Here is a 24,680-nt window from a genome sequence, read left to right on the forward strand (position 1 = left end):
GTTTGCTACATATTTTAGAAAAATATATCCTTGGCATGAGAACAACTCATGCTGCAGATATTGTGTATAGTAGAGAAACTTTAAAAAGCTTCCAAATTCCCATAAATTTTTGTTTGGGTATGCAGTGTGCTTGACAGTCCAACCTCATATCTTCCCTCTAAGGTGCTTTGGAAACTGCTCGATTTAGTGGGTTCAAATGGCCAAGCATACAAAGTTTTTGATATATTTGAGGCACTACTGGGCTTGTTTACTGTGATCAGGTATTTGTCAGAACGTGGGTGAGCCTTAAGGCAAGTATCTTGAATTTCATAACATTTCAATTATTTTAGCTGTGGGTGTTGTGATTATTGGTTTGTGGATTTTCTTTTAGTTGTTGGGATTTGTTTGGTGGTGTTGGGATTTGTTTGGTTTTGGGGTTTTTTTTGGGGGGTGCTTAGCTTTCAGTTTTTACATGTGCAAGTATTAATTGTAGTTGAATAACTTAGAAGTTGAAGTCCATTTTTATGAGGTTGGACAATAAATCAGTCTTATGAGTCTTCACTTGACCTTGTGTTCTTAGTCTTGGTGGCAACTGTTCTATTTTTATTTAAAAAAAAAATTAAAGGGAAAGGAGACCTTTGAAAGTTTATTTGTCACCTGTTTGGTGTCTTACTGTTCTCTCCAAATACTATCAAAGAAAGTTTAATGTTTGACAGTTCACAGATAGAAAGCTGTAAGGTTTTGTGATGCTTGTGGTAATGGTTGTCATTATGTTGAACATGGTGCTGCTGAGTTAGGTTTTCAAACTTTCTCAAGCTGAATTTTAGTGTAAAATTGTGTCAAAACCAAGCATTAATCAGTTTTAGTTCCTTAATAAAGGCAACTCTGCCTTGCATTGTTTGTTTAATGCTTCAGAAAGCTAGTTCTTCTTCCAACGGGCAATGTCTTCTACGGGACAGTACCTGCAGACTCACTGCAGCTCTTGGCTGCCTCACCTCCTTTTCCCCTACTGCCAAACCTGTAGTGCTGGCAAACCTGTCTCCTGAAATGAGATGTTTTTGGCTAAACAAAACCTTGTTGATGTGAAGAGCACATAGTAAGGTGTTTTCAAGAGGGAGTTGCAACAATAGTGATGTTATTAGTGGTATTCCCTCAGAGACCTGTCTTGTCTAACATTTTCATTATTGACTGTGAACTAGATGAGCCGGCAATATGTGTAATGATGGGAAACAGCCTTACTGCAAAAGGACCATAACAAAATATGTTGACAGAACTTTGTGAGGTGGTAAAAATAGAAATGGCATGAACTCACTGGTGCAAAATACTGAGTAGTACTGGGAGGAGACTATGACAGTAAAATTTTATTAGGCATCTCATTGATTGGAGGCAGCTGAGGAGAAGGGATCAAGAGTCTGTTGCTGAACTGACCATGGATTGTCAGCATGGCATAGCATGGAGACAGGAGAAAGTATTTGCCATGAATGAATACTAGAATCAGTGTAAAAGATCCTATTTAGAGCGCCAGAATGGCAATATTGATCTAAGCCAGAACACCTGTCAGAAATTGCCACTAGAGTGCTTGGAGAAATTGGGAATGATATCTTACACGTTAGGCTACCTTTTAAGACTGTTGTGTTCAGGACTGTGAAACTAGGAATGGATCTTGTTTCCCTGAGGTCGAACAGATGTGAATGTGCTTGCTACATGCTTCTGGGGGATCATCCCTGCTTCCTCTTCAAATGTTCAGCCTGTTATAAATCCCTGATAGGTTAAAAAAAAACCCCAAAATGATTGAAACTAGAAGTTAGAGTGCTTGATCCCAGGAATGTAGTTTCAAAAGTGTCTTTTGGACCTGGTAGTAGATGAGGGGGATTTTATTTTAAAGCAGGAGTTTTTCAAACTATTAAAAGGACTCTGGCCTTTCTCTGTCACATCAGGAAAAAGTTACTTTCTAGGTAAAAATACCTAAAAAATGCTGACCATTGTGCTTGCTATTTTTTTTAATCTTTCTGTTGGGCCTCATGTTTGTAAGTGTCTGGGAAATATGGTGGCATGGCTACTCAGTGGATCTTTCCTCCTGGGAGAAAGCCGTCAGGAAAAACCCCAATCATCTTTTCCTAATATTGGCTATACAGCTTTTATGTGCCTGAATTCAGTTTACTATGGTTTTCACTGTTCGTGGAAAATGTGAGTGGTTTTCGTGCTCCTGGGTGTAGGCCACCCCATTTAACCTGATTTTAGGCATCTGGTGATGTGGAATGTTAGATTCCTGGTAGATTGGGACTGCTTCCAGAGTAGGCACCAGGCCATAGGGAAAGTGCTGCTATGAAGCACATCATCAGGCCTCTGTGTCTCTTTGTCTGCTCTGCTGTGAGCTTTGCTTCAAAAAACGGCTGTTTAATTAAATGCCAGGACTCTTGCCAAATTCCAGCATGATGTAATTAAAATATTCTCCACAGGCAAGCTCTGACCCAGCATTCAGTGTGGATCAGAAACCTGATGCACCCTGGGGATCACACTCTCTGAAGGGTATTCTTCCAGTTTGAACAGAGACCAAAAGGGGATGAACAGATGGGGAGCAAACAAGCTCATCTGCAGAGCTGTAAGGTTTTTTTTCTTTTCCTCCTGCCTGTGCATAAGCAGCAAGTAGCTACTTTCAAGCACAGCTCAGTCATCCATCAGTTACTGATACTTGTGTGGTTTTTTAGTGTTATGAAAGTTTGTCCACTTCAGTGTGCTGTATCAGTGCAGACTTGTTGGATGAAGAGTGACATGACCACCTACTTCATCCCCTGATTTTTACAACTTTTCAAAAAGAATAAATTATTGTGGAATATCATGTGTGTCATGACCCTGCATTCCTTTGCAGGGATCCTGTTATATGTCACTTGGCAGTTTGTTTTACCCACTGTGGTGGGTACTTGATCAGCTTGCAGAGTTTTTATTCTCTGCTGTTCTTTTCAGTGAAAATTAGAAGATTAACTGCTTGCTCTTGCCAGGAATAGGAGAAATAGTTTTCCTTGCAGTCTTCCAGAATTGAAATGTTGGTTGTTCCTTACTGCTGAGTTGCAGCAATAGAATAAAATTCCAGTCCTCCAGAGCTTATCTTCTTTGTTGAAAGAGTCAGATGGATATAGAAAAGCAGATTTGAGAAACAACTAGTGTTTAGTGCTAGCTGTCTTGATAGATATTTGCCTACCTACCAGTAGACTGCTTAAATCATGGAGAGCTTCTTCTGGGAGATAAAAGAGGGCAGTATATTTAAAGAGATTTCACAAGCTTGAAGAGTACCTTGGGAAAGTGCCTGCAGATGTTGCCAGGGAGTAGATGGAATGGAAGGCTGTGAAGGAAAAGCTGTTTGGCTTTTTTTTTGTTTTCAGTTGGCAGGACAGGATATGGTAAATAGAGAATAAGTCTCAAGCCAACAGTTACCTCCTTTATGTCAGGTACTGCCTGTGGATAGATTTTGTTGTCTTGATTTTTAAAAAAGAGCAGTGCACATAATGCAAGTTCTTGCCCTAAGGTGGTGTGTATTAGTGGTGCCTGTTTTGGAAAGGGAGACTGAAAGTGCTTAAGAAAGGTTATTTTGCACTGTTGCAAGCTAGTGGAGTGGGATAATGACAACTGAGGCTGTGATTTATCTCTTTGAAAGAGAAATAGTCTTACATAGTGAAAGTTCACCATGGGGACAGATCAAGCTTTATGTGATTGTTTCCTCAAAGGAAAAGTTCCTTTCAAACAGGTATTTACTAATGGTTGTTACAGGCTTTTAAGGTAAGAGAAAATGAAAAGGGTGTGATAGTAGTTCTTTTTGAGAGGCGTGCTTTTCTTCAGTCAGATGTGATAACTGTGCCAAAAAGGCGTCTGCTGTTGGGCATTGTCAGCAGAGCTCAGAGATGGATCGACCTTTCTGTCTGACCTACAACAGTGGACAGATGTTCAGTGTCCATCTCTTCCTTTGTGTGCCAAATCACTTTGGCAAACATTCTTCTGTAGTTATGTATATTTTACAATGCTTTAGACATAAGATTCAAAATGTATTTTGTTATTTGTGAGTTGACTGACTTAGTAAAGATAGTTGTTATTAATAGATGCCTCTGTCTACAGCTTCAGATTTTGTAGTGATGCTTTCTGAAGTTGGATTTCAGCTCAAATAAGAGTGTTTTTTACTTCAAAGAAAAGTGTGCTGTATTGCAAGGGAAAAATCAGAACACTGCAGATTAAGAAGGAACCATTGAGAAAGCTTTCCTTGAGGTGATCACTGACATCTGAAATCCAGATTATGAATTTCAAAATAGTAGTAATACTGATGCACTTGTTGCATTGTACAACTTTGATTTTTGAAGTGATCTTAAAAATGGACACACTCTTACATTTCTTAACTGTATGCATCTATCTCTGTGTGTGCATTTATATACAAAAATCAGGTATCTGAGTTTTCAAGACAGCATGGATGTTCAAATAGCATTTATTCTTTTGGTTAGATTATGAATTAGTAGTAGTGCTATGCTGGAATTGCAGCAGCAATCTGTCTAAAACTCCTACTTTCCTATAGCATCTTTGTTTTGGTAGCTATTGATTTTTATTTCAGACGTGTAGTATAATCATTCAATAATATGAATATCCCTTCCCCACTGCTGGAAGAATAGGAAGTTTTTTTAGAAAATATTTATACAATCTCACTTCTGCTACTCAGCATTTTAGATATGTTCCTACTTGTTTTCTGACATAGACATAGAACAAGTTTCTCTTGTGTTGTTCACTTCTGTCCTTCTGTCTTTCCAACCCGTAAACGCTACCACCGCTTTTGTTTTGAGCAAGTACCTTCTAATGACTTCTTTTGACAGAGGTTATGACAAGCAGTGGAAAAACAGATGATGATTTTAAGCACTCCTGTGTTCTCTCTGGCCCTCTGGTAGTGGATGAACGTGCAGTTAATTGGCACAAGTGGAAAAATCAGCCTGTTTGTTTAAAATGTCTCTGATGCATGCTCCCTGTACAGAGTTACTGGGCTTACTTGTCCCAGGCTGCTGTAGGGTTTACACCTGGCTTGAAAAAGTGTTAGCCTTAGATTTCCTTTATGAAGGTAAGGAGTACCCAAGGAAATAACACATGGTAATTAATCACATGAGAAATTACTGCTTCAGTATTAGTTTCAGTATGTTGTTGTAGTTTTGAACAAGTGAGTTTCAGTACAGAGTGATTGGGTTTCGGTGTTTGCAAAAATTCTCTGAAACATGGAATTACTTTTGCGTTTCAGTCACATTTTGCACTATGTACTAATGATATGGTAGAAGAGTATCTCAACCTTTTGAAGGCCCTTTCTGTGTTACAGCAATGATTTAGCTCATAGACTTTACCCTGACTAGCATAATGGAGAATGAGGGAAATCAGCAAAACTTCTAGCTGGGTTGGGTAAGCAGTTTTGCTCCTGTTGTCATGGCACAGATAGTTTCTGAAGACTAAATTATAAGAGAAGTGAATCAGGTTCTAAGCATAGCCTGGTGTGTTTCTCAAACTGAAGTTTTACAGTGGCATTTAGTTAAAACTTATGTCTGAAAGAGAATCATATGAGTAGTTAGCAGTTCTCTTAAGTGTAGTTAGCAAAGGATAAGCTGTCCTTTTAATAGGATATTGTGGAAATGAGCACTGGAGCAAGCTTCCTGCACCTGTGGCTCTTTGACATCAGCTGTACTTTGATCTGATACGCAGCCATGGATGTGCCAAGACTGGAGAGGTGCAGATGTTTCCCTCTGGCTCATGTAAACTATATGCTTCCCTGGAAATAAAATGCAGCGTCCTATTGCCTAAAACTACGAAAGTAGATGCATAGTAGTTAAGGAAGTGCTTGGGTATGAAAGGTGCCAAATGGCCCTAGACAGATTTTCAAAGGTGAGGGAGTGGGAGGAAATGCACAACTGTTGTCAGTTCCTAGGACATAACTACTCTGCTCCATGCTCTGCTTATGCATGTAGAAGTCCAGACTTGCTCTGTCTGCTAGCAAAAATGGACTGATGTGATTGTAAATTTTATTAGACTTACTTGCTAGAAATCATCAGACAGGTTGGAGCAAATGCAGGAAGATGCAAACTAAATCCCACATGGCTGAATTTTTGAACATCTTTACTCCACACTTGAAAGACACTTTGAGAATGTTTCTTGTCAGACAGACTGTGGTCAAGGGGTTGGAACAGTTCTCACAGAAATGAGTTAGTGGTGGTGACTGCCTTTAGCAAAATGAAACTAACCAGAGAGACTGAAAGAATTGGGACAAGTTGTGTTGTATTGTTCAAAGGCAAAACTACTCACTTATGTTTGGCTGCTCTTGCCTAACAGGTCTGCCAAAAAAGGCTGCAGTCCTGGGCATTGCTACGTTCGGTTCGGTTCACCAGGCACATCTTTCAAAATGTTATAAATGATCAAGAGCCAATCCAAAATTCAAAGATTTATTTAGCAATTTCAGAAATCAATTTCGAAACGCTGCGATAAATCAGGACAACATCGATTGAACGTTGGTTGGGCAGTGGGACGGCAGCAAGGGTGCCTTCCAATCTTGCCCACAAATTCTGGGTCTCAGTGCAGGGTTCTTTTACAGTTTTTCTGCCCGGAGGCAGTGTCCATTGAAAAGTCCGAATATTCGTGTATTCTTTTTTCTCCGAGTGAGGTTTTGAAAGGATTTCCTGTTAAATTGAAAAGACGTCCCGAAAGATCTCCCACATCTTCTTTTGGGGCACTTGATGAACTCATCTCCTAGATCTTCCACCAAAATCGGTATCAGATTCTTGAGTAGCTGTAAAAGTGCAGTCCCCCCTTGATTAATGGGCCATCTCCAGGTTAGCTTCATTGTTTCTGTTGCAAATTTTGTGGTTTTACAGCTGGACAATGGACTTTGAAATTTTGGAGACGCCCCTCGGATTGCTACCGGGAATCCAGGTTTTAGTTACAATGTATAATTTTACCACGTACAATTTTAATATGCGAATTTATACACTGCATCTGTTACAAAAATAAAGGCTGATCCTTAAGTAGACCCAGTTGGGCCATCTTCACATTACACTGCATGGGTAGCTTACCTGGTTTCAGGATGATACAAAAGCCATGAAAGTGTATAATTGAGTGGAATTTTATCCAAGGAGAGAACCAGAAGTATCTTGTAGATAGTGTGCTTGGACCTTATCCTGTTAATCACAGAGCCTGGTCTGTATTTGCCATTAGCCTCAGCCCATCTGACATCCCTATTTGGATTTCTAGTTTCCTTCTCATGTTACCAATCTGATTCTTGACAGCAGTTTTTGTATAAGCTGTTTCTTCTGTAGTAATTACTGTTGCATTGTACCACTTTATGTTCTTTCTCTCAACTTTTAAGTTACCTCAGTTATTACAAATTTTAATAATGGTTGTTTGGTTGTGGATATTGTAGAGGTGTTTTTATGTTTGTTTATTTGGGTTTTTAAAATTTTGGGGGTTTTTGCTGTTTGTTTGGTTTGATTTTTTTTGTTGCTTTTGGGGTTTTTGCTTGGTTTGGGGTTTTTTTGGTGTTGTTTGTTTGGGTTTTGTTTTGTTTTCTTTTTGGTTGGGAAAAATTCTCTAAAATTATTCATGTTTCTTTGGTGTGGCTTCTGTTAGTTTTTTACCAGTACCGATTAATTAAAAAATATGTACAAAAGTGTGATCAAGAAGCAGAGATGATTCCCTGAGTGTTTTAAGACTGCTCACATGACGTTGTAGTAAGTGTGGTGAAGATTTGATATCAAATGACAGAATATTAATGCAAACAGCACGTCCTCTGTCCTCTCTTCTGTAGTTGGCTCAGAGTAAGCAACTTAGAATGAATTAAAGAGCATTACAAGAATCAGTGTGATGCTGGGCAGGATGATTGGGAGCTGGAGACTGGCCCTGCTGCATCATTGCTGGTCCCCAGAAACCATCCAGACAGGAATATCATGAGCAGGAGATTCTTTTGGACTGTCACATGTAGTGGTCACTGACATACCCACTCTTTCTGTTCTTTCTGCTCTCTTCTGCTGGAGATGTACCCTAGTTTCAGTATTCATTCTTTCCTGTAATGAGATGCTAATACTTCCAATACTGAAGAATGAATTATATACCGAAGAGCAGAACTACTTGTTGGTTCTGGGGGAAAGAAAGGGGGATGAAACATGTCTTTCCAAAAAAAAAATTAGATAAAACACTTTTGAAAGCAGTGCCTTTTTATTTTTTTTATTTAACTTTTTCAGCATTACTTAGTTTATCTTGAGCCTTTTGGGTATACTTCAGAAGGAATTTTATAATTCTCAAACTGTAACCAAACAATCTTTAGGACAGTGGCATGCATACTACTAAACAGTGAAAATGAAAAACATTTCAAAATTAAATACTGAATTATCAGCAGAGTAGATATTAGTTACCTTTGGGTTTTTTTTCCTTAATGTGTCCTTCTCCCACTGAAAACCTGTGGGAGTTGTAAATAACGTGGCCCTGGTGATGGTTGAAGGGCAAGCTAAAAAAGTGTCCCTTGTCCTTTGTTGCTGGTTTGTTGGGATCCCTTGGAGTGTGCTGTGATTAAAATAGATGAAGAAATTGTAATGCCTTGAGGGAGATACATTTATGTTTAACTCTTCTGAGAGTTTCCATACCGTCTTTTCTGACAGGAAGATTTTTTGCTGAAAGACAGCCAAAATACAGATAATGATGCAAAAGGAATAAAAACGCTGACTTGGCACTGAATGCATGGTATCTCTATGGAGAATTACTATCCTACTCATATTCTGGGGCTGAGCCTCTTTTGTTTTGGATAAATTTTACTCTCAGTGTTCAGGCAGTGACTGCAGGGGCAAATTACAGTAGTGTGCACAGTCTCTGTACAGAGTTGAGACTAGAAGATTAATTTATGTAATGGAAACTGCAGAGAGTTTTTAACAGGAATAAGGGCATTTTCTATTATATTAAAATGGTCTGTTAAAACTGTGTTTTTAAAAAAATCCGACAGATACTGGGTCTTTTTGTTTTTGTTTTGTGGTTTGGTTCTCTTTTTTTTTTAGTTTTCAGTGCAATCATTGCCAGACATCTGTGGTTAGTGCAACGTTAGAACTTTAAATTTCATAGAATTCAGAGAAAAAGAAGAAGAAATCTAAAGCTGATTGCCAAATGTAGTGTGTGAAGCCTTAGTTTGATTTCTTTGTAAGTATGGCTTCTTTCATACTCCTAATTGTTTTTAACTCAGTTATTATGTGCTGATGAGTTTCATTTCTGAATCTGCTAGTTTGAGGTTTGTCATTTTTACAAACTTGATAGTCAGTTAAAAAAGTAGGGATATTTCTCAAGTATGTAGTTTGTCTCCTTTTAATTGCCTTTAAAATACCACTCTCTATCATGATATGCCTTTTTTCACAAATCTGTTTCATTTACTTTTTGTAATCCCACTGTTTTTCAAAGTCTCCTTCTACTTGCATCCTTGAGTCAGCCACTTCCCTTTCCCCCTCCTCCCCTCCCTGTATCCATCAGTAAAGAAAAGCTGGAAGTGACTGTGCTTATCTAAAAGAGTAGAGTGATCCTTGTCTGCTTTTCCTTAGCTGTCAGGTTCTTTTGTTCTTCTTCAAGTAAAGAAGTCATGTTTGGCTGTCAGATCTGTATTCTCACGTGAAAGATTTTTGTATCACTTTTCACAATGTACACTGATACCAGAGTACTTTGTATGATGTCTTGATCAAGGTTTTTCACTTCCTCAACTCTTTAGCATTAACTCTGACTTAAACAGCTGTCAATAGTCAAGCTGAAAATTTGGGAGATATTGGGAGGTTGATTTTTGTGGTGTTACAGTCTACTACACCAAAAAGGCACTGCCACAGCAGCCACTTCCACCTGGGGGTTTCTTCTGCTTCCACTGTACCTGATTGAGCAGTAAAATTGATAGTGTTAAATTTAATATTAATCTTTTTTGTTTAGATCTTGGAACTAGTTGTTTGTGAAAATTTAAATACAGATAGATCTTAAGTGTTAATGGTATCATTGTGGAAATCAAATGTGTACTTGGTGGGTTTGATTTTGTACTACTGAGCTCTATATTATGAAATTCAGACCTATATCAAATGTCTGATGCATTCCAATGCAATAACAGGTTGCAGCTCCTTCAGAATCTGTACTGGAGTTCATCCTCTTGGGCTACCTCCACTCTTTGACATGTCTTATGCAATAAAGTCTCAACCACTTTATATTTGGTATTGAACTGGATAGCCATTGCCTTTTCTGAATGGAAAGGATTAGCATATGGCTTAAATTACAATAGAGCTGGGAAAAAAACCAAAATTGAAGTAGCCATTAGTGATGAATTTGTTAATGAAGTAACTTTCTCAGAGAAAGTATAAAACTAGAAAAAGGGTTTTGTTTTGATTTGTGTTTATTAATTTCTTGTGTTGGTTTAATAATTATTTTTGGCTGTTGGATTAAAATAGCAGAATTAAGGTTAGGTAATAAATTTGAGAACATTGTATCTTGAGTAAATGTCCGTCTTAAAACATGGCGGTGATTGGATGACAATTTGTAATGGAAAGTCCTATATTGAATGAATGAACATTTTCTAATAAAATTCTGTGATTGGTAGGAAAGCCAAAGTTTTATTTCCCTGTTTCCTTGGCAAAGTAGGTTACAGAGTAGGAACCATTTCTGGAATACAGGCTGAGACATTTCAGTGAAATAAAGTATAATAATACTTTGTCGGGAGGCATGCTAGTCCTGCTAAGTAATAAAAAATGACGTTAAAGATTTCTCATCTTGTTTTCTCACTTTGAGTTCAAATAAGCAAAGTACTTGCATTCTTTCTCTCTCAGGCAGCCTAGACTAAACAGTTCATGGGCTTATATCAGTGTGTGTTTGAAAAGTACAGCTTAACACTTGGAGTGGGTGCAAAGTTTGGCTGCAAATAAGCATTACCTTCTGGCATTCAGGCTGCTTTAGCAGGTATGAAGGCCTCAAAGTAGTTTGATGCATTATTGATTCTTTATAAACCTAGCAGTGGTGTGGGTTGTTTGTCACTCTGTATCGTGAAATCCTTTGATAAAGCAAACATGCACTGTCTTCAAAAATTAGAGTGACCTTCTTAGTCCCATGTAAGGTTCTTGGTTAACAAGATTCATCAGTGAGGCTTGAAGTTCTCTAGAAAAGGGATAATATATAGAAAAGATATCATCTCTTACACAGAGGAGGCAATATGTGTCTTGCCTCTCTTTAGTCATTAGATTAGATGAGTCCACTTGAAGACTTCATTAAATAAAGCCTTTAACTATTCTAAAGTCATAGTGTGTTATTTAGCACCAAGGTGACAGTTAAAGATGTTCTGACTACAAACCCAGTAGGCTTCTAGCACAGCAATTAGAATCTATGACTATGTGAACAATATTTAAGCTTCGTGATTTTTATCTAGATGTTCTGAAGACTTGCTGCTAATAAACATCATTCTGCTAAACAGTTCTGAAAAATTCAATCCCCCACCTGCACTTTAATTTATGTTTTTCAAGCCTCTTTCAGTGTAGCGTATAAACTATCATGTCTTGCTGGCTGCAGAACTTCCACAGCCATATTTACATCAGACTTAAATAATGCTTATTGCCTTCATTGTTACAGCTTCACCTTTCAAGTGGCTTCTTGTATGTGGTTGTAACGCTGCTTCAAAAAGGTGACACTGAGTGGCTGAGCCTCTGGGCTTTCCTGCTCTGAGGTGCCCATACACCCATGGCTGAGGGGCTAGCCATGCCATGTGGTGGGGTCAGTGGAGCTGGCTGGTACCTGCACCTGGAAAAAATTCCTAAAAGATACAAAAAACATAAGGTGACTTATTTCCTACCAGAGATATATTAGTGTAGTGTAGCATGTTGGCGTTTACAGGAGGTTTTGTTGTGTGCTGGGGTACTTGAGAAGGTGAAGCAGGCACTGACTGGAAGAATAAAACTGGCTAAATTGGCCTGTAGGACCTGAATTGAAATTTAGCTTAAAACTTACAGAAATGCTGCAGAACTAAGTGTACTATTTCATAGCTAAGTTATGCCAGATTTCACAGCCAAATTTCACAATCCTGGAAGCTGGAGTTGTGGTTTAAAAATAAAAAAAGTAATGTAAAAATGCTTGTGGAGATTCCACTTGTGAAAGTTTTAAGAAATATTGTCCCAAAGTACCACTACTAGTAAATATTTGCAAACTCTTCAAACTTCAGTGTGCTTCCTGTGAAACGTTCAGTTTATTTCATTTCCTTGGAATTGGAGTTTGTGCAGATTACTGTTTGTTTTATCATATCCTGAAAAATGTTTGGTGGAATGAAATTTGAAGCCTGCTTGTTATATTGGCACATGTTTTAATTTGGAAAAAAAAAAAAAAAAAGAGCAAACTTAGGAGGCATACTCCTAAGATTTTAGGGCAGAAGGTCAGCATGATTCTGTAGATGAACACATTTCATCCTGAAAGCAGGTCACTGAGTAACCATGCTTGTAGGTAGGTAACTTCAGTATTGAAACAGTGGTAGTTTGCTCAGTAGTTAAGAATTAATAGATGGAAACCAGTTTTCTGACATAAAATTTCCATTGGTACAAATATGAAGTTCAAGGATGATTGTCCAAAGTGTGTAGTCCAACTTTTCTTGTACTTTGGATAAATGAATTGATATATTGCATCTTTAGAGGATGCTATATATCCACAAAGCCTAAGTACTGCACTAGGTGGCTGATTTCCATGGGAATACTTGGAAACATACTAGGAGTCTGCAGTCTTTGGAGGTGCAGCTTGTAAAGAGATACACTTGAGGTTTTGGTGACTTGGACCAGCATAATGTGTGTCATGGAAACAAGAGAAGGAAAAGAGATTTTTTTCTTTCCTCTTGAGTGATCCCTGATGCTTTGAGGTTTGGATGGATTTTTTTTTTCTGGATCTCTTCTTGATGTGGTTGGCATGTATTTGATTTTAAAAGAACTTGTCTGAAGATATAAAAGGGAAAGTAATGATCATCTGGTAGGAAAATAATGCACATACGTGCTTTAATGTTGAGAAGTTTAATTTGAATAATGTCATTTGGATAGGAATTGATGGCTTAAGTAAACAAAATTTTCCATTTTTTTTTTAACATCAAAGTCATTGTAATGTAACACTTTTGGACAGTTAAAAAGATTAATGGATATTCTGGACTTAATTGCTTTCTGCTCTCTTTTTCTAGATGATTATTTTGTTTTTCTGTTTTGGCATTTTGTCTAACATTTCACTTCAGCATGGCAAGCAGTTGATTTGGTCCTACCATCCATTTAATTCCTGAAGTACCTGTCACTGCCTGCTGAAGAAAGGTGTCGTCACATAAGAACTTGATGTCAAGAGAAATACTGTTGTTACTCTCCAGGGTGACACATAAGGAACAATGTTCGTGTCAGCTTGTCTTTTTGAGATCTTAGAAGGACATAAAATACGGCATGCAAATGCCCATACACCAGAATCCAGTGCAAATGTGCTGCAAAAAATAACCTAATAAAATTGTTCCAGGGCAAGTGAAGGGGACTCACTGCTCTTCAGACTAGGCCAGGCTTTGCATATTTGGTTCCAAAAATAGTTTTTTCAGTGTCAAACAATTATAGACTGTGCTTTCCCAGGGAAGTATAAATTGCATTGATTCTGTCCTGACTGATTTGTAATGTCCTTGACACTTCTCAGCAGTGACTGTGGCTGGCAGAATCCAAAGTTTGCCAAACCGAAGGCAGCAAACACATTCATAAAACAAACATAATGTTGGAGTCAATATAGCCATCTGTGAAAATAAAAAGAAAATGAAACACATCATTTTAATAGTTATGATTCAAAAAGAGACAAGGTAAATTTAATAAGTCTATAGGCTATTGAGTAGAAAGATGTCAATGGCTGAAAAACTTCCATGGGCTACAAAGATATGGAGACAATGTTCAAGAGAAGTATCTGTTGTATTATGTGCTTACCTGATTCTAGTTTTCTTTCCAGTAGGATCAAAATGTAATCTGTAGGAAATAGTATACTAGGTTAAATGGCTGGAATTTTGTTCCTGCAACTATTGTAAGATTTTGGCACTGGTGGGTGGGAAAAAAAAAAAAAAATCTGTATTTTTGCTTCTTCAGAAGCAGGTCAGAGACATGATTTGAATTGCAACTGTGTAGCTGTGTGATTCTTTGCAGGTGTTGTGAAGTACATGTTACCTTCACTCCCAGTGTGAATTATGTTGTATTTTAGGAGAATAGGTTTCTTCTACCTTATCTACTTACTACCATAGTACAGTTTGCTTTCTTTTGGATTGCAGCTTCTGGTTTAGAAATAAACTGTTGACTGTATGAAGGAAGCTCTAAATGATTGCAAGTCATGTTAGGGAAGCTTTTGGCAGGCCTTTAATTTGTTCAAGCAGAGGATCAAATGCAGTAATTACTGCTTTAGTCTGCAGTACTGCTCTCTGTTTGATCCTTCTAGCTGTCATTGGATTAGAACTCTTGTCAGGGTATATTTATGTGCAATGACTTTCTCAGTGCACTTTTCGAATTGGAGAGGAACTGGTCTCTGGAAACCAGTGTTATACTGTGCTTTAAGTTTTCCCTATGGCATTAGGGAAATCAGCAGTCTTTGAATTTCTGTGATTCTAATATTCCATGTAATCATTTAGGTTGGAAAAGACCCTTACAATCAAGTCCAACTGTGAACCCATTAGTGCCAAGTCCATCACTAAACCATGTCCCTAAACATCACATCTACATGTCTTTTAAATACCACCAGGGATGGTGACTCCACCACTTCTCTGAGCAGCCTGTTCCAATGCCTGAACACCCTTTCAGTGCAGAAATTTTTCCTAGTATCGAACCTAAACTTCCCCTGGCACAACTTGATGCTGTTTCCTCTTCTGTCACTTCTTGGTAGAAGAGGCCAACTACAATCTCCAGGCTGAACAGCTGCTGTTCTCTTAGCCTTTCGTCTTTGGAGAGTAGTTAAATATTGTTATGTTTTAGCTCTGGCATGTGTACACGAGTCTGCAGTAGCCAAATCTCGCATACTCGAAGCTTTGTTTTGCACTGAAAAAAAGCAAAAGAAAAGATATATAGTGTCAGCTAGTCTATTTGAAACGCATTGAAAATTACTAGAAAGTATCTCTTGCTATCCTCTCTCCCGAGTGGAGAGTAGCCAGTAAGGAAAAAGGCTAGTTTTGGGGCTGTATACAGTAAGAGAAAACTCCATCTACAAATATAATTACAGGTAGAACTGTGCCCAGCCAAAGCAGTAACTATGGGTTTTGTGGTTTTTTTTTTCCGGTTTTAATTTCTTTCAAGGTGTTAAAATGTTTTAAAGTTCTAGTAGATTTAAATGATATTTAAATGATATTTAAATGATATGTAGATATAAATATCTACACTTACATCAGGCATTTCACAATTTCTACAGAAGTGTGCAATTGTAAATATGTTGCTACTAGGTGTACTGACAATTAGTAGCTTACAGTGGGTAAAATATTTTGGTTATGCTATTTGGGGTGGGCTTGTATTTGGGGTAAATAGAACTGCTGTTGTTAATGGGGGGGGGGTGGAGCCTGGGAAGCATTCACTTTCTGAAAACAGCCTATGCCAGATACGACCATCTTGCGACTCTGCTGTTATTTGGTATCACTGACTTCCTTTCCCTCTTCCCTCCCCCTTTATCTTAAAAAAAGATAAGCTCTTTTTTAGAGGAAATCCTGTTTATTTGCTTTGAGGAAATAATTTTTCCAGTTAGTCTGTTTAGTTTCGTTTTCTTTCTATTAATCTGTTAAGGAGTGTTGATACCTCTTGGAATTTTATTTTCTGCCTCTGGAGTTGCAGTTTTTGATACATAAGGACTTGGTGGTAGTGGTGATTTGATTATGAGCTGCTGCACGTGTTTCTTGTTCTTTTGCCTCTTCCTGGGAAAGAGCATTTAACATCTACCCTTCCGTTTCATCTTCTGCCTTTCTTCTACCACAAACCTCATTGCCTTAGCCATAGAGTAATTTTGGGGCAGTAATTTCTATAAAGACCACAGTCTATTACTCCGACTCATGTCATAGCTTGAGAGCAATTGAAGTGATATTTTGGAAGTGCTGCTTCTTGGTTTTGCTTAACTTCTTAAAGGAATGTGAAAAGCAGTTAGTGAATCACTGAAAATATGCTTTTTCCTTTTTCTTCACCAACTACTAGCTTTAGCCATTTATTTTTTTTCTTCTGGCTATTTTAATATCCTTTCACTCCAACTCATAATCATCTCTCAAATCTAAGCATGTTAACTTAAGCAACTTTCTGTGGAGAATGATTCTCTAGGGCTGGCTGACGGATTAAGTGGCAGTACCTTGGTTGTGAAGCAACCTACATTTGCACATTCTCCAGTCGTTTCTCATTAAAATTTAAATCCTTGTTCTGTTGTGGTACCTTCAAAAAGCAGACCTCTCTCTTACATCTAAATGTTATGAAAACCAGGCACACTGTAACCCAGAACCCCAAGGAATGCTTGATTGAAATAACAGATCAGAAAAGTCTCTTGCTAACATTCCTGTGATTATAGGTTTACTCAAGTGACAGAAACTTGGTGTCAGCTAGCTTTCTGCATACAGCCTAATTTTGGTCAAAAAAATAACACAGGTCTTAAAGGCTTCAGTGATGCAGTGATTGTGGGGATAGGTAACTTCTTAAAATGTACCAGTATTCACTGCATTTCCTCTCTCTAGAATTATCTCACTTCCTGCTCATTGGGTGGTTGGTTTGGTTCCTGCTGCAGGGTAGAGCAGTATTACCTGTTAGTAATTACTGAGATTGAGTAGAATGAATGAAGGGGAAACAGAAGTGACTCCTTCTTAGATCCTCACAGGTAAATAAGAATACAGCTTTGGTTTAGCCAACTCTGTTCTTCAGTAGTATCTGTCTGGGTTAATTTTTAATATGTATTTGGATTTCTTTTTTGTAATTTGCATCTAGAGTTTGACATCCTGAATACAGGTCTGAAGACATTGATTTGGAAATTCAGGTGTCTTGGTTTAGGAAGACAGGTATTTGCTAGGTAAAATTACAATCAGAGGCTCTTTGGCAAAGATTTGGGAAATAGGAATAGCAGTTCTTTACTAGTATGTAATACAAAGCAAACAAACACAAAAAAAACTCTCCCCTCACCAAACAACTACAGCATTAATGACAAACGACAACAGTACCAAGAACCTTGAGGGCTTTGTTTTACAAAACCTAGGGCAGTTTGGTTTCGGTGTTCCTGCAGGATTCTCAGAGCACCAAGCTGGAACAGTGGAAAAGTCCTGGGCTGGTAGCTGGGATGGCAGGGTGTCCCGGCAGGCAGGGGCAGGATGTCCTGGCAGCGCAGGGAGTGCAGGGTCACGCTGCAGCAAGAGGAGCAGCGCTGAAGAAGCTGAAGACGAGGCAGAATAGCGGCCTAGCTTCTGCTCCGCGGGCTTTGCGGCGGCTGAGATCTTCGAGGAGCGGCTGACACACGTCTCTCGAACGCTGGAAGCGTCTCTCGAACGCTGGAAGCAGAAAAGCACGCAGCTGCCTCAAGCTGTGTCTTTTACCTGCGTTATCTCCCCCTTCCACCTTTTGTCTATCTCTTTGTTTCAGCCAAGCACTTTCAAGTATCTAACACCCGGTCTCCTTGGCAACTCGTGGGGAAAAAATTCCCCAGAGAAAGAAGGAACAAACCCAACCCCCAACATTATCCACCCCGAATTTTTTTCTCATACAAACATATTACATTGAGTTTTAACTATTAAAAATACATATATATATATATGCAAATATGGATGCAGCCACATTGTCATGGATAGTTCACCCCAAAACAAGGTCCCCTTGAGGTATGCATCGGGTCTCTCTATCTTTTTGCATCACCCACCAGGTGCAACCTGGTCCCTGAGCGAAGACAACTCCACGGATGGGATTACTTTTGCTGGAGGCAGGATTAATTCAAACAGTTTTTCCTAGCATACTTCTCATGTGTACCACTGGAATCTTATTTCTGTTTGTCTTTTGCGAGGGCTTAGATTGGGCAGGACCTGCTCGGTTGGTGGAACCTCGAGTGTTCACCAACCAGGTGGCCTTTGCTAAATTAGTATCCCAATTCTTAAAGGTTCCCCCACCCAGTGCTTTCAAGGTAGTTTTAAGCAGGCTATTGCATCGTTCAACTTTCCCGGCCGCTGGTGCATGGTAAGGAATATGGTACACCCACTCAATGCTATGTTCTCTAGCCTAGGTGCTTATAAGACTATTCTTGAAATGAGTCCCATTGTCTGACTCGATTCTTTCAGGGGTGCCATGTTTCTACAGGACTTGTTTTTTTAGGCCCAGGATGGTGTTCCGGGCAGTAGCATGAGGCACAGGGTAGGTTTCCAACCATCCAGTGGTGGCTTCCACTATGGTTAGCACATAACGCTTGCCTTGGCGGGTTTGGGGAAGGGTGATGTAGTCAATCTGCCAGGCCTCCCTATATTTATATTTGGACCACCGCCCACTATACTATAAGGGCTTTACTCGCTTGGCTTGCTTGATTGCAGCACATGTCTCACAGTCATGGATAACTTGAGAAATATTGTCTGTGGTTAAATCCACCCCTCGGTCTCGGGCTCGCTTATAGGTGGCATCTTTGCCCTGATGACCCGAGGCATCATGGGCCCATCGGGCTAGGAACAACTCTCCTTTGTGTTGCCAATTTAAATCTATCTTTGACACTTCTATCTTGGCAGCCTGATTTACCTGCTTGTTGTTTTGGTGTTTTTTATTAGCCCGACTCTTGGGAACATGGGCATCTACATGGCGGACTTTCACAGGCAGCTTCTCTACACAAGTGGCAACGTCTTTCTATTCATCAGCAGCCCAGATTGGTTTTCCTCTACGCTGCCAGTTGGCCTTTTTCTACTTTTCCAGCTAGCCTCACAGAGCATTGGCTACCATCCACGAATCAGTGTAGAGGTAGAGCTTTGGCCACTTCTCTCTTTCAGCAATGTCAAGGGCTAATTGAACAGTTTTGAGTTCAGCAAGCTGACTTGATCCTCTTTCTCCTTCAGTGGTTTCTGCAACTTGTTGTGTGGGGCTCTATACGGCTGCTTTTCACTTACGGTTCATTTCCACGATGCGACAGGAACCGTCAGTGAAGAGAGCGTAGTGTGTTTCTTCTGCTGGCAGTTGGTTGTATGGAGGAGTTTCTTCAGCTCGTGTCACTTGTACCTGCTCCTTTTTGTCTGTGAAACTGAAGTTTTTTCTTTCCGGCCAGTTTGTAATTATCTTTAAAATCCCAGGGCGATTTGGGTTTCCAATACGGGCACGCTGTGTGATGAGGGCAGTTCATTTGCTCCATGTGGCATCGGTGGCATGGTGCGTGGAGGGAGCCTTTTTTTTAAACATCCACTCCAGCACTGGTAGTCGGGGTGCCAAGAGGAGTTGTGCTTCTGTGCCAATCACTTTTGAGGCGGCTTGAACTCTTTCATAGGCGGCCAAGATCTCTTTCTCTGTGGGAGTGTAGTTGGCTTTAGATCTTCTGTAACTTCGACTCCAGAAACCCAGTGGTCGGCCTCGGGTCTTTTCTGGCACTTTCTGCCAAAGGCTCCAGGACAAACCGTTGTTCCTGGCTGCAGAATAAAGCACATTCTTCACATCTGGTCTCGTCCTGACTGGGCTAAGGGCTACTGCATGAGCAATCTCCTGCTTGATCTGGGCAAAGGCTTGTTGCTGTTCAGGGCCCTAGTGGAAATTGTTTTTCTTGCGGGTAACCAGGTAGAGAGGGCTCACGATCTGACTGTACTCAGGAATGTGCATCCTCCAAAAACCTATGGCTTCTAGGAAAGCTTGTGTTTCTTTTTTGCTGGTCGGTGGAGACATTGCTGTGATCTTATTAATGACCTCAGTGGGGATCTGCCGCCGTCCATCTTGCCACTTTACTCCCAGGAACTGGATCTCTCTGGCAGGTCTCTTGACTTTGCTCTTTTTGATGGCAAACCCAGCTTTCAGCAAAATCTGGATGATCCTCTCTCTTTTCTCGAACACTTCAGCTGCAGTCTTTCTCCACACAATGATGTTATCAATGTACTGTAGATGTTCCGGAGCCTCACCTTTCTCCAGTGCAGCCTGGATCAGCCCATGGCAGATGGTGGGGCTGTGTTTCCACCCCTGGGGCAGCCGGTTCCAGGTGTACTGCACGCCCCTCCAGGTGAAAGCAAACTGAGGCTTGCATTCTGCAGCCAGAGGAATGGAGAAAAATGCATTGGCAATGTCAATAGTGGCATACCACCTCGCTGCTTTGGACTCTAGCTCGTACTGAAGTTCTAGCATGTCCGGCACAGCAGCGCTCAGCGGTGGAGTCACTTCATTCAATGCACGATAGTCTACAGTCAGTCTTCATTCTCTATCAGACTTGCGCACAGGCCAGATGGGGCTGTTGAAGGGTGAGTGGGTTTTGCTGACCACCTTTTGGCTCTCTAGCTCACGGATCATCTTGTGGATGGGGATCACGGCGTCTCGATTTGTTTGATACTGCCGACGGTGCACTGTCGAGGTGGCAACAGGTACTTGTTGTTCTTCTACCTTCAGGAGTCCCACTGCAGATGGGTTCTCTGATAGTTCCGGCAAGGTGTTCAACTGCTTAATGTTCTCTGTCTCCACAGCAGCTATTCTAAAAGCCCATCTGAGTCTTTTAGGGTCTTTATAATATTCATTCCTGAGGAAGTCTATGCCCAGAATATATGGAGCTTCTGGGCCGGTCACAATCGGAAGTTTCTGCCACTCCTTCCCGGTCAGGTTCACCTCGGCTTCAACCAGAGTCAGTTCCTGTGATCTCCCCGTCACCCCGGCAATGGAAATCGGTTCTGCCCCCACATGTCCTGATGGCATTAGAGTACACTGCGACCTAGTATCTACTAAAGCTTCATATTTTTGTGGCTCTGATGTGCCAGGCCATCGAATCCACACAGTCTAAAAAACCCGATTTTCCTGTGCTTCTTCCTGGCTAGAGGCAGGGCCCCTCTAGCACTGGTTATTATTCCTTTCTTGGACATACATGGTAGAGGTTCCTTCGAGGGAATCTGACACAGCATTTCCACCTCCGTAATACCTGGCAGCTTGCTCATGGGAGGCTGAGGCTACCTTCATTCTAGTGGAACTCCTTCTGTTAGCGTTTTTCTTCTTGAGCTCACGTACCCGTGCTGCCAGGACAGAAGTAGGTTTCCCATGCCACGCTCCCATGTCCTCCTCATGGTCCCGCAGATAAAACCACAGGTCAGCTCGAGGGGTGTACCCTCTCTCTCTCGCTGGGGAATGTTGGGCTCTGATTTTGGGGCCTGTGACTCGCACCGGTGCTACATGGGAACTGTTCCTTCTCATCTCCTCTCTCACCTCCTTTATCTCCTCTTTGAGTTCCTTCATCACCGCAGAGACATGAGCCTGCATTGGGCCACTGATCATACTTTCATAATTTCTGAGCTTGTTGGCAACAGAACTCACTGTCTTTCGGTTATCTTCGGCATTAATTGTTGCGATGAATGTGGCGTATTGGGATGGTCCATGAGTTGCTAGATTCCACAACATGTGCCCTGTGCATTTAACCTTGTCGGGGTCATTATTATGCTGTCCGGTCTTCCCAAAAAGTACTTCCAATACTGCCACTTCTCTCAACTGTTGGATTCCTTCCTCAAGGGTCTTCCATCGCATTCTATTGTTGTGCTCTTGCATTCTGTCTCTGTGGACAAATCTCTCTCTCACACTCATTAGAAGTCGTTCCCAAAGGGGAAGGGGCTTTTGCTCTCTTACAAATACTTGATTTATACCTGAGTCCTGGGTTAAGGGTCTCAAATTCCTTGCTTCAGCACTATCCAGTTGCACACCTGTACCCATAAGGTCTCAGACTCGAAGTAGCCAGGCTGTATAAGCCTCACGTCCTCGTCGTGCAATATCTTTTTGCAGATTACGTAGACTTTCATATGTCAGGGACTCAGTGATGATCTCAACCTGTGGCTCTTCTGTGGGCTGTGAGGACCCTCCTTTCTTACCCTTAATATCAGGATCTGACGATTTCACTTTACACTTCTTTGTTTCCACAGGGGCGACTGCTGCTGGCTGTGGCTGCCCTTGTGGTTCAGCTGGAACCTGGACAGTTGTAACATCTGTGGGTTCCACTGCTGTACCATCAGTCTCTGCCTTTTTGGGGCAGGGGGAGGGTTTTTCATGAGCTGGGGAAATGTACTCCCTCAGCATCTGGCCCATCTCATGTATCTCTTTTACCAGAGCCTCAACCCAATCCGGGTGGGTCCTTTCTGAGGCAGGCTGTGGGGCAGAGTCAGGCTCTGGGGTATCATCCCTATTCTGTGGGCTAGGTATCAGGGTGGTTATCCAGGTCAATCTTCTCTTATCTCTGAATGCTAAACAGAATACGCATATTAGCAGCACCAGCCATTGTATGATATCATTAGCATTCAGAGAGGATTTAAACCCTTCAAAAACTGGTGGGGCAGACCCAAAGAGATGGGTAAAGGGTTGGGAAAAAGAAACTTCCCCCGGTGTCATTTCTTCACAGTAGGTACTGTTGTTAAAGTAACTCCAAAAACACACAGTTAGTGTACGATAGCCCTGAATCCATGTGCCTGCCTTCCAGAGGAAATTAAAAATCTATGAGTTCTTCACTTTATTAAGCCATAAAATAAACTGGATGACAGTCACAGTAGCCTTAGTTATAGGGCCCATGTTTAGATAAGGGCCTGCAAATGGAAGGAATACAGCCACAACCACATGCCACCCAAACCAGGCTAAGTTAGACCACATGATGCAGCCTAATGAGGTTTTTATATCCAACGGACACAAAAGAAAGTACTAGGTTAGTTAAGAACTGCTATTTTTCTTCCCTTTTCTTTTCTCAGTGCCCTCAAGCCCCACGTTGGGCGCCAAAATCTGTCTTGGTTTAGGAAGACAGGTATTTGCTAGGTAAAATTACAATCAGAGGCTCTTTGGCAAAGATTTGGGAAATAGGAATAGCAGTTCTTTACTAGTATGTAATACAAAGCAAACAAACACAAAAAAACTCCCCCCTCACCAAACAACTACAGCATTAATGACAAACGACAACAGTACCAAGAACCTTGAGGGCTTTGTTTTACAAAACCTAGGGCAGTTTGGTTTCGGTGTTCCTGCAGGATTCTCAGAGCACCAAGCTGGAACAGTGGAAAAGTCCCGGGCTGGTAGCTGGGATGGCAGGGTGTCCCGGCAGGCAGGGGCAGGATGTCCTGGCAGTGCAGGGAGTGCAGGGTCACGCTGCAGCAAGAGGAGCAGCGCTGAAGAAGCTGAAGACGAGGCAGAATAGCGGCCCAGCTTCTGCTCCGCGGGCTTTGCGGCGGCTGAGATCTTCGAGGAGCGGCTGACACACGTCTCTCGAACGCTGGAAGCAGAAAAGCACGCAGCTGCCTCAAGCTGTGTCTTTTACCTGCGTTATCTCCCCCTTCCACCTTTTGTCTATCTCTTTGTTTCAGCCAAGCACTCTCAAGTATCTAACACCCGGTCTCCTTGGCAACTCGTGGGGAAAAAATTCCCCAGAGAAAGAAGGAACAAACCCAATCCCCAACATCAGGAAATGCTTTTGAGAAAATAAGATAAGGAACACCCTTAGATTATGATTTACAGTTAAAAACCCTCCACCATTAGTCAAAAGTTAGTTTTGGAATGGTGTATTACATCATGCAGTGAGCCTGGTGAAGGAGAAAACAGATACTTTGCTTTCATTTTCACATGACCAATGTGAATGACTTGAATACATGATGTGAACAAATAAGACAGAAATCTGAACTCATTTAACATACTTTGAATGTAACCTTTTATCCTGGTCTGTGTTAGAAGTATTTGAATGAGCAAATGAAATATTTGAGTTCCCCTAATGTTGTTAATCACAAACATTTAATTTCCAATGGACCTTAGCAGATATGTAGTGAGAGGCCCTGTGGCATAGGAGACTTAATACATATGAAGATGCACATGCTAGAACTTAAAGTGAATTCCTATCCTGGTGTGTACAAAATGAACATCAGCTGCTTGAAACTTAGTTTAAAGCTTTCTGGAATTGTTTCAGGTTCAGATATTGAAGGTCTTTCTATTTCAGAGTTGATACTCACGTTTACTCTCCCTCCCCTCCCCCTTCTCCTTTTGCAGGCAAGGGCAGCTCAAGCATCTCATCCGACGTGAGTTCAAGTACGGATCACACACCCACCAAAGCCCAGAAGAATGCAGCCACCAGTGAAGGTAGGCAGCTGGTACTCATTACCCAGGTCAGGCCCCCCCGCAGAATCCAAGCAGTTTTCAGAAGAGGAACCCCTCCTCCTCATTCCTTCTATGTACAGTAGCATTGGTCTGCTAGAAATTAAAAAACAGTTCTTGCTTTAAACAGTTTTTACTTCCACCTGTAGTAGTTTCTGTTTCAAGTTTGTGACAAAGGATTTAGGATACTTCTGCAGAACCCAAATGTAGAGAGTTAAGGGTAATTTTGTGTGCCACTTTTTCAGCAAAGATGTTTATACTGAAAGTTTTATATGATCTGATTTTGCAGTCATATTTGAAGGATATGCTTGATGGAAGCTTTTTGACATAGATTTTAGGTCAAATATCAGCCTTTATATTTTCATACTGTGAACACCATGAAAATGTGAGTTGTTTGAGATGAGTTTTTCAAAAGTGTAGCTGGGGACATGAAAACCTGGC

The 24,680-nt window shown here is 40.8% G+C and overlaps 1 protein-coding gene across 2 annotated transcripts in view; it reads left to right on the forward strand.

The window, feature by feature from the left end:
- FBXL7 (F-box and leucine rich repeat protein 7) overlaps positions 1 to 24,680 on the forward strand; it is a 232,272-nt gene that overhangs the window by 72,878 nt on the left and 134,714 nt on the right. For both annotated transcript variants that reach the window (XM_066186360.1, XM_066186340.1), the window contains exon 2: positions 24,135 to 24,224. Coding sequence is in view for 1 of the 2 variants with exons in the window: in XM_066186340.1 (XP_066042437.1) it covers positions 24,135 to 24,224 (90 nt within the window). In the remaining variant the exon portion in view is untranslated. The remainder of the gene's footprint in view (positions 1 to 24,134; positions 24,225 to 24,680) is intronic.

Source organism: Chamaea fasciata, unplaced genomic scaffold (assembly GCF_029207755.1).
Source record: "Chamaea fasciata isolate MVZ Bird 193981 ecotype frontalis unplaced genomic scaffold, bChaFas1.0.hap1 SCAF_1, whole genome shotgun sequence".
In the NCBI taxonomy this organism is placed as follows: domain Eukaryota; kingdom Metazoa; phylum Chordata; class Aves; order Passeriformes; family Sylviidae; genus Chamaea; species Chamaea fasciata.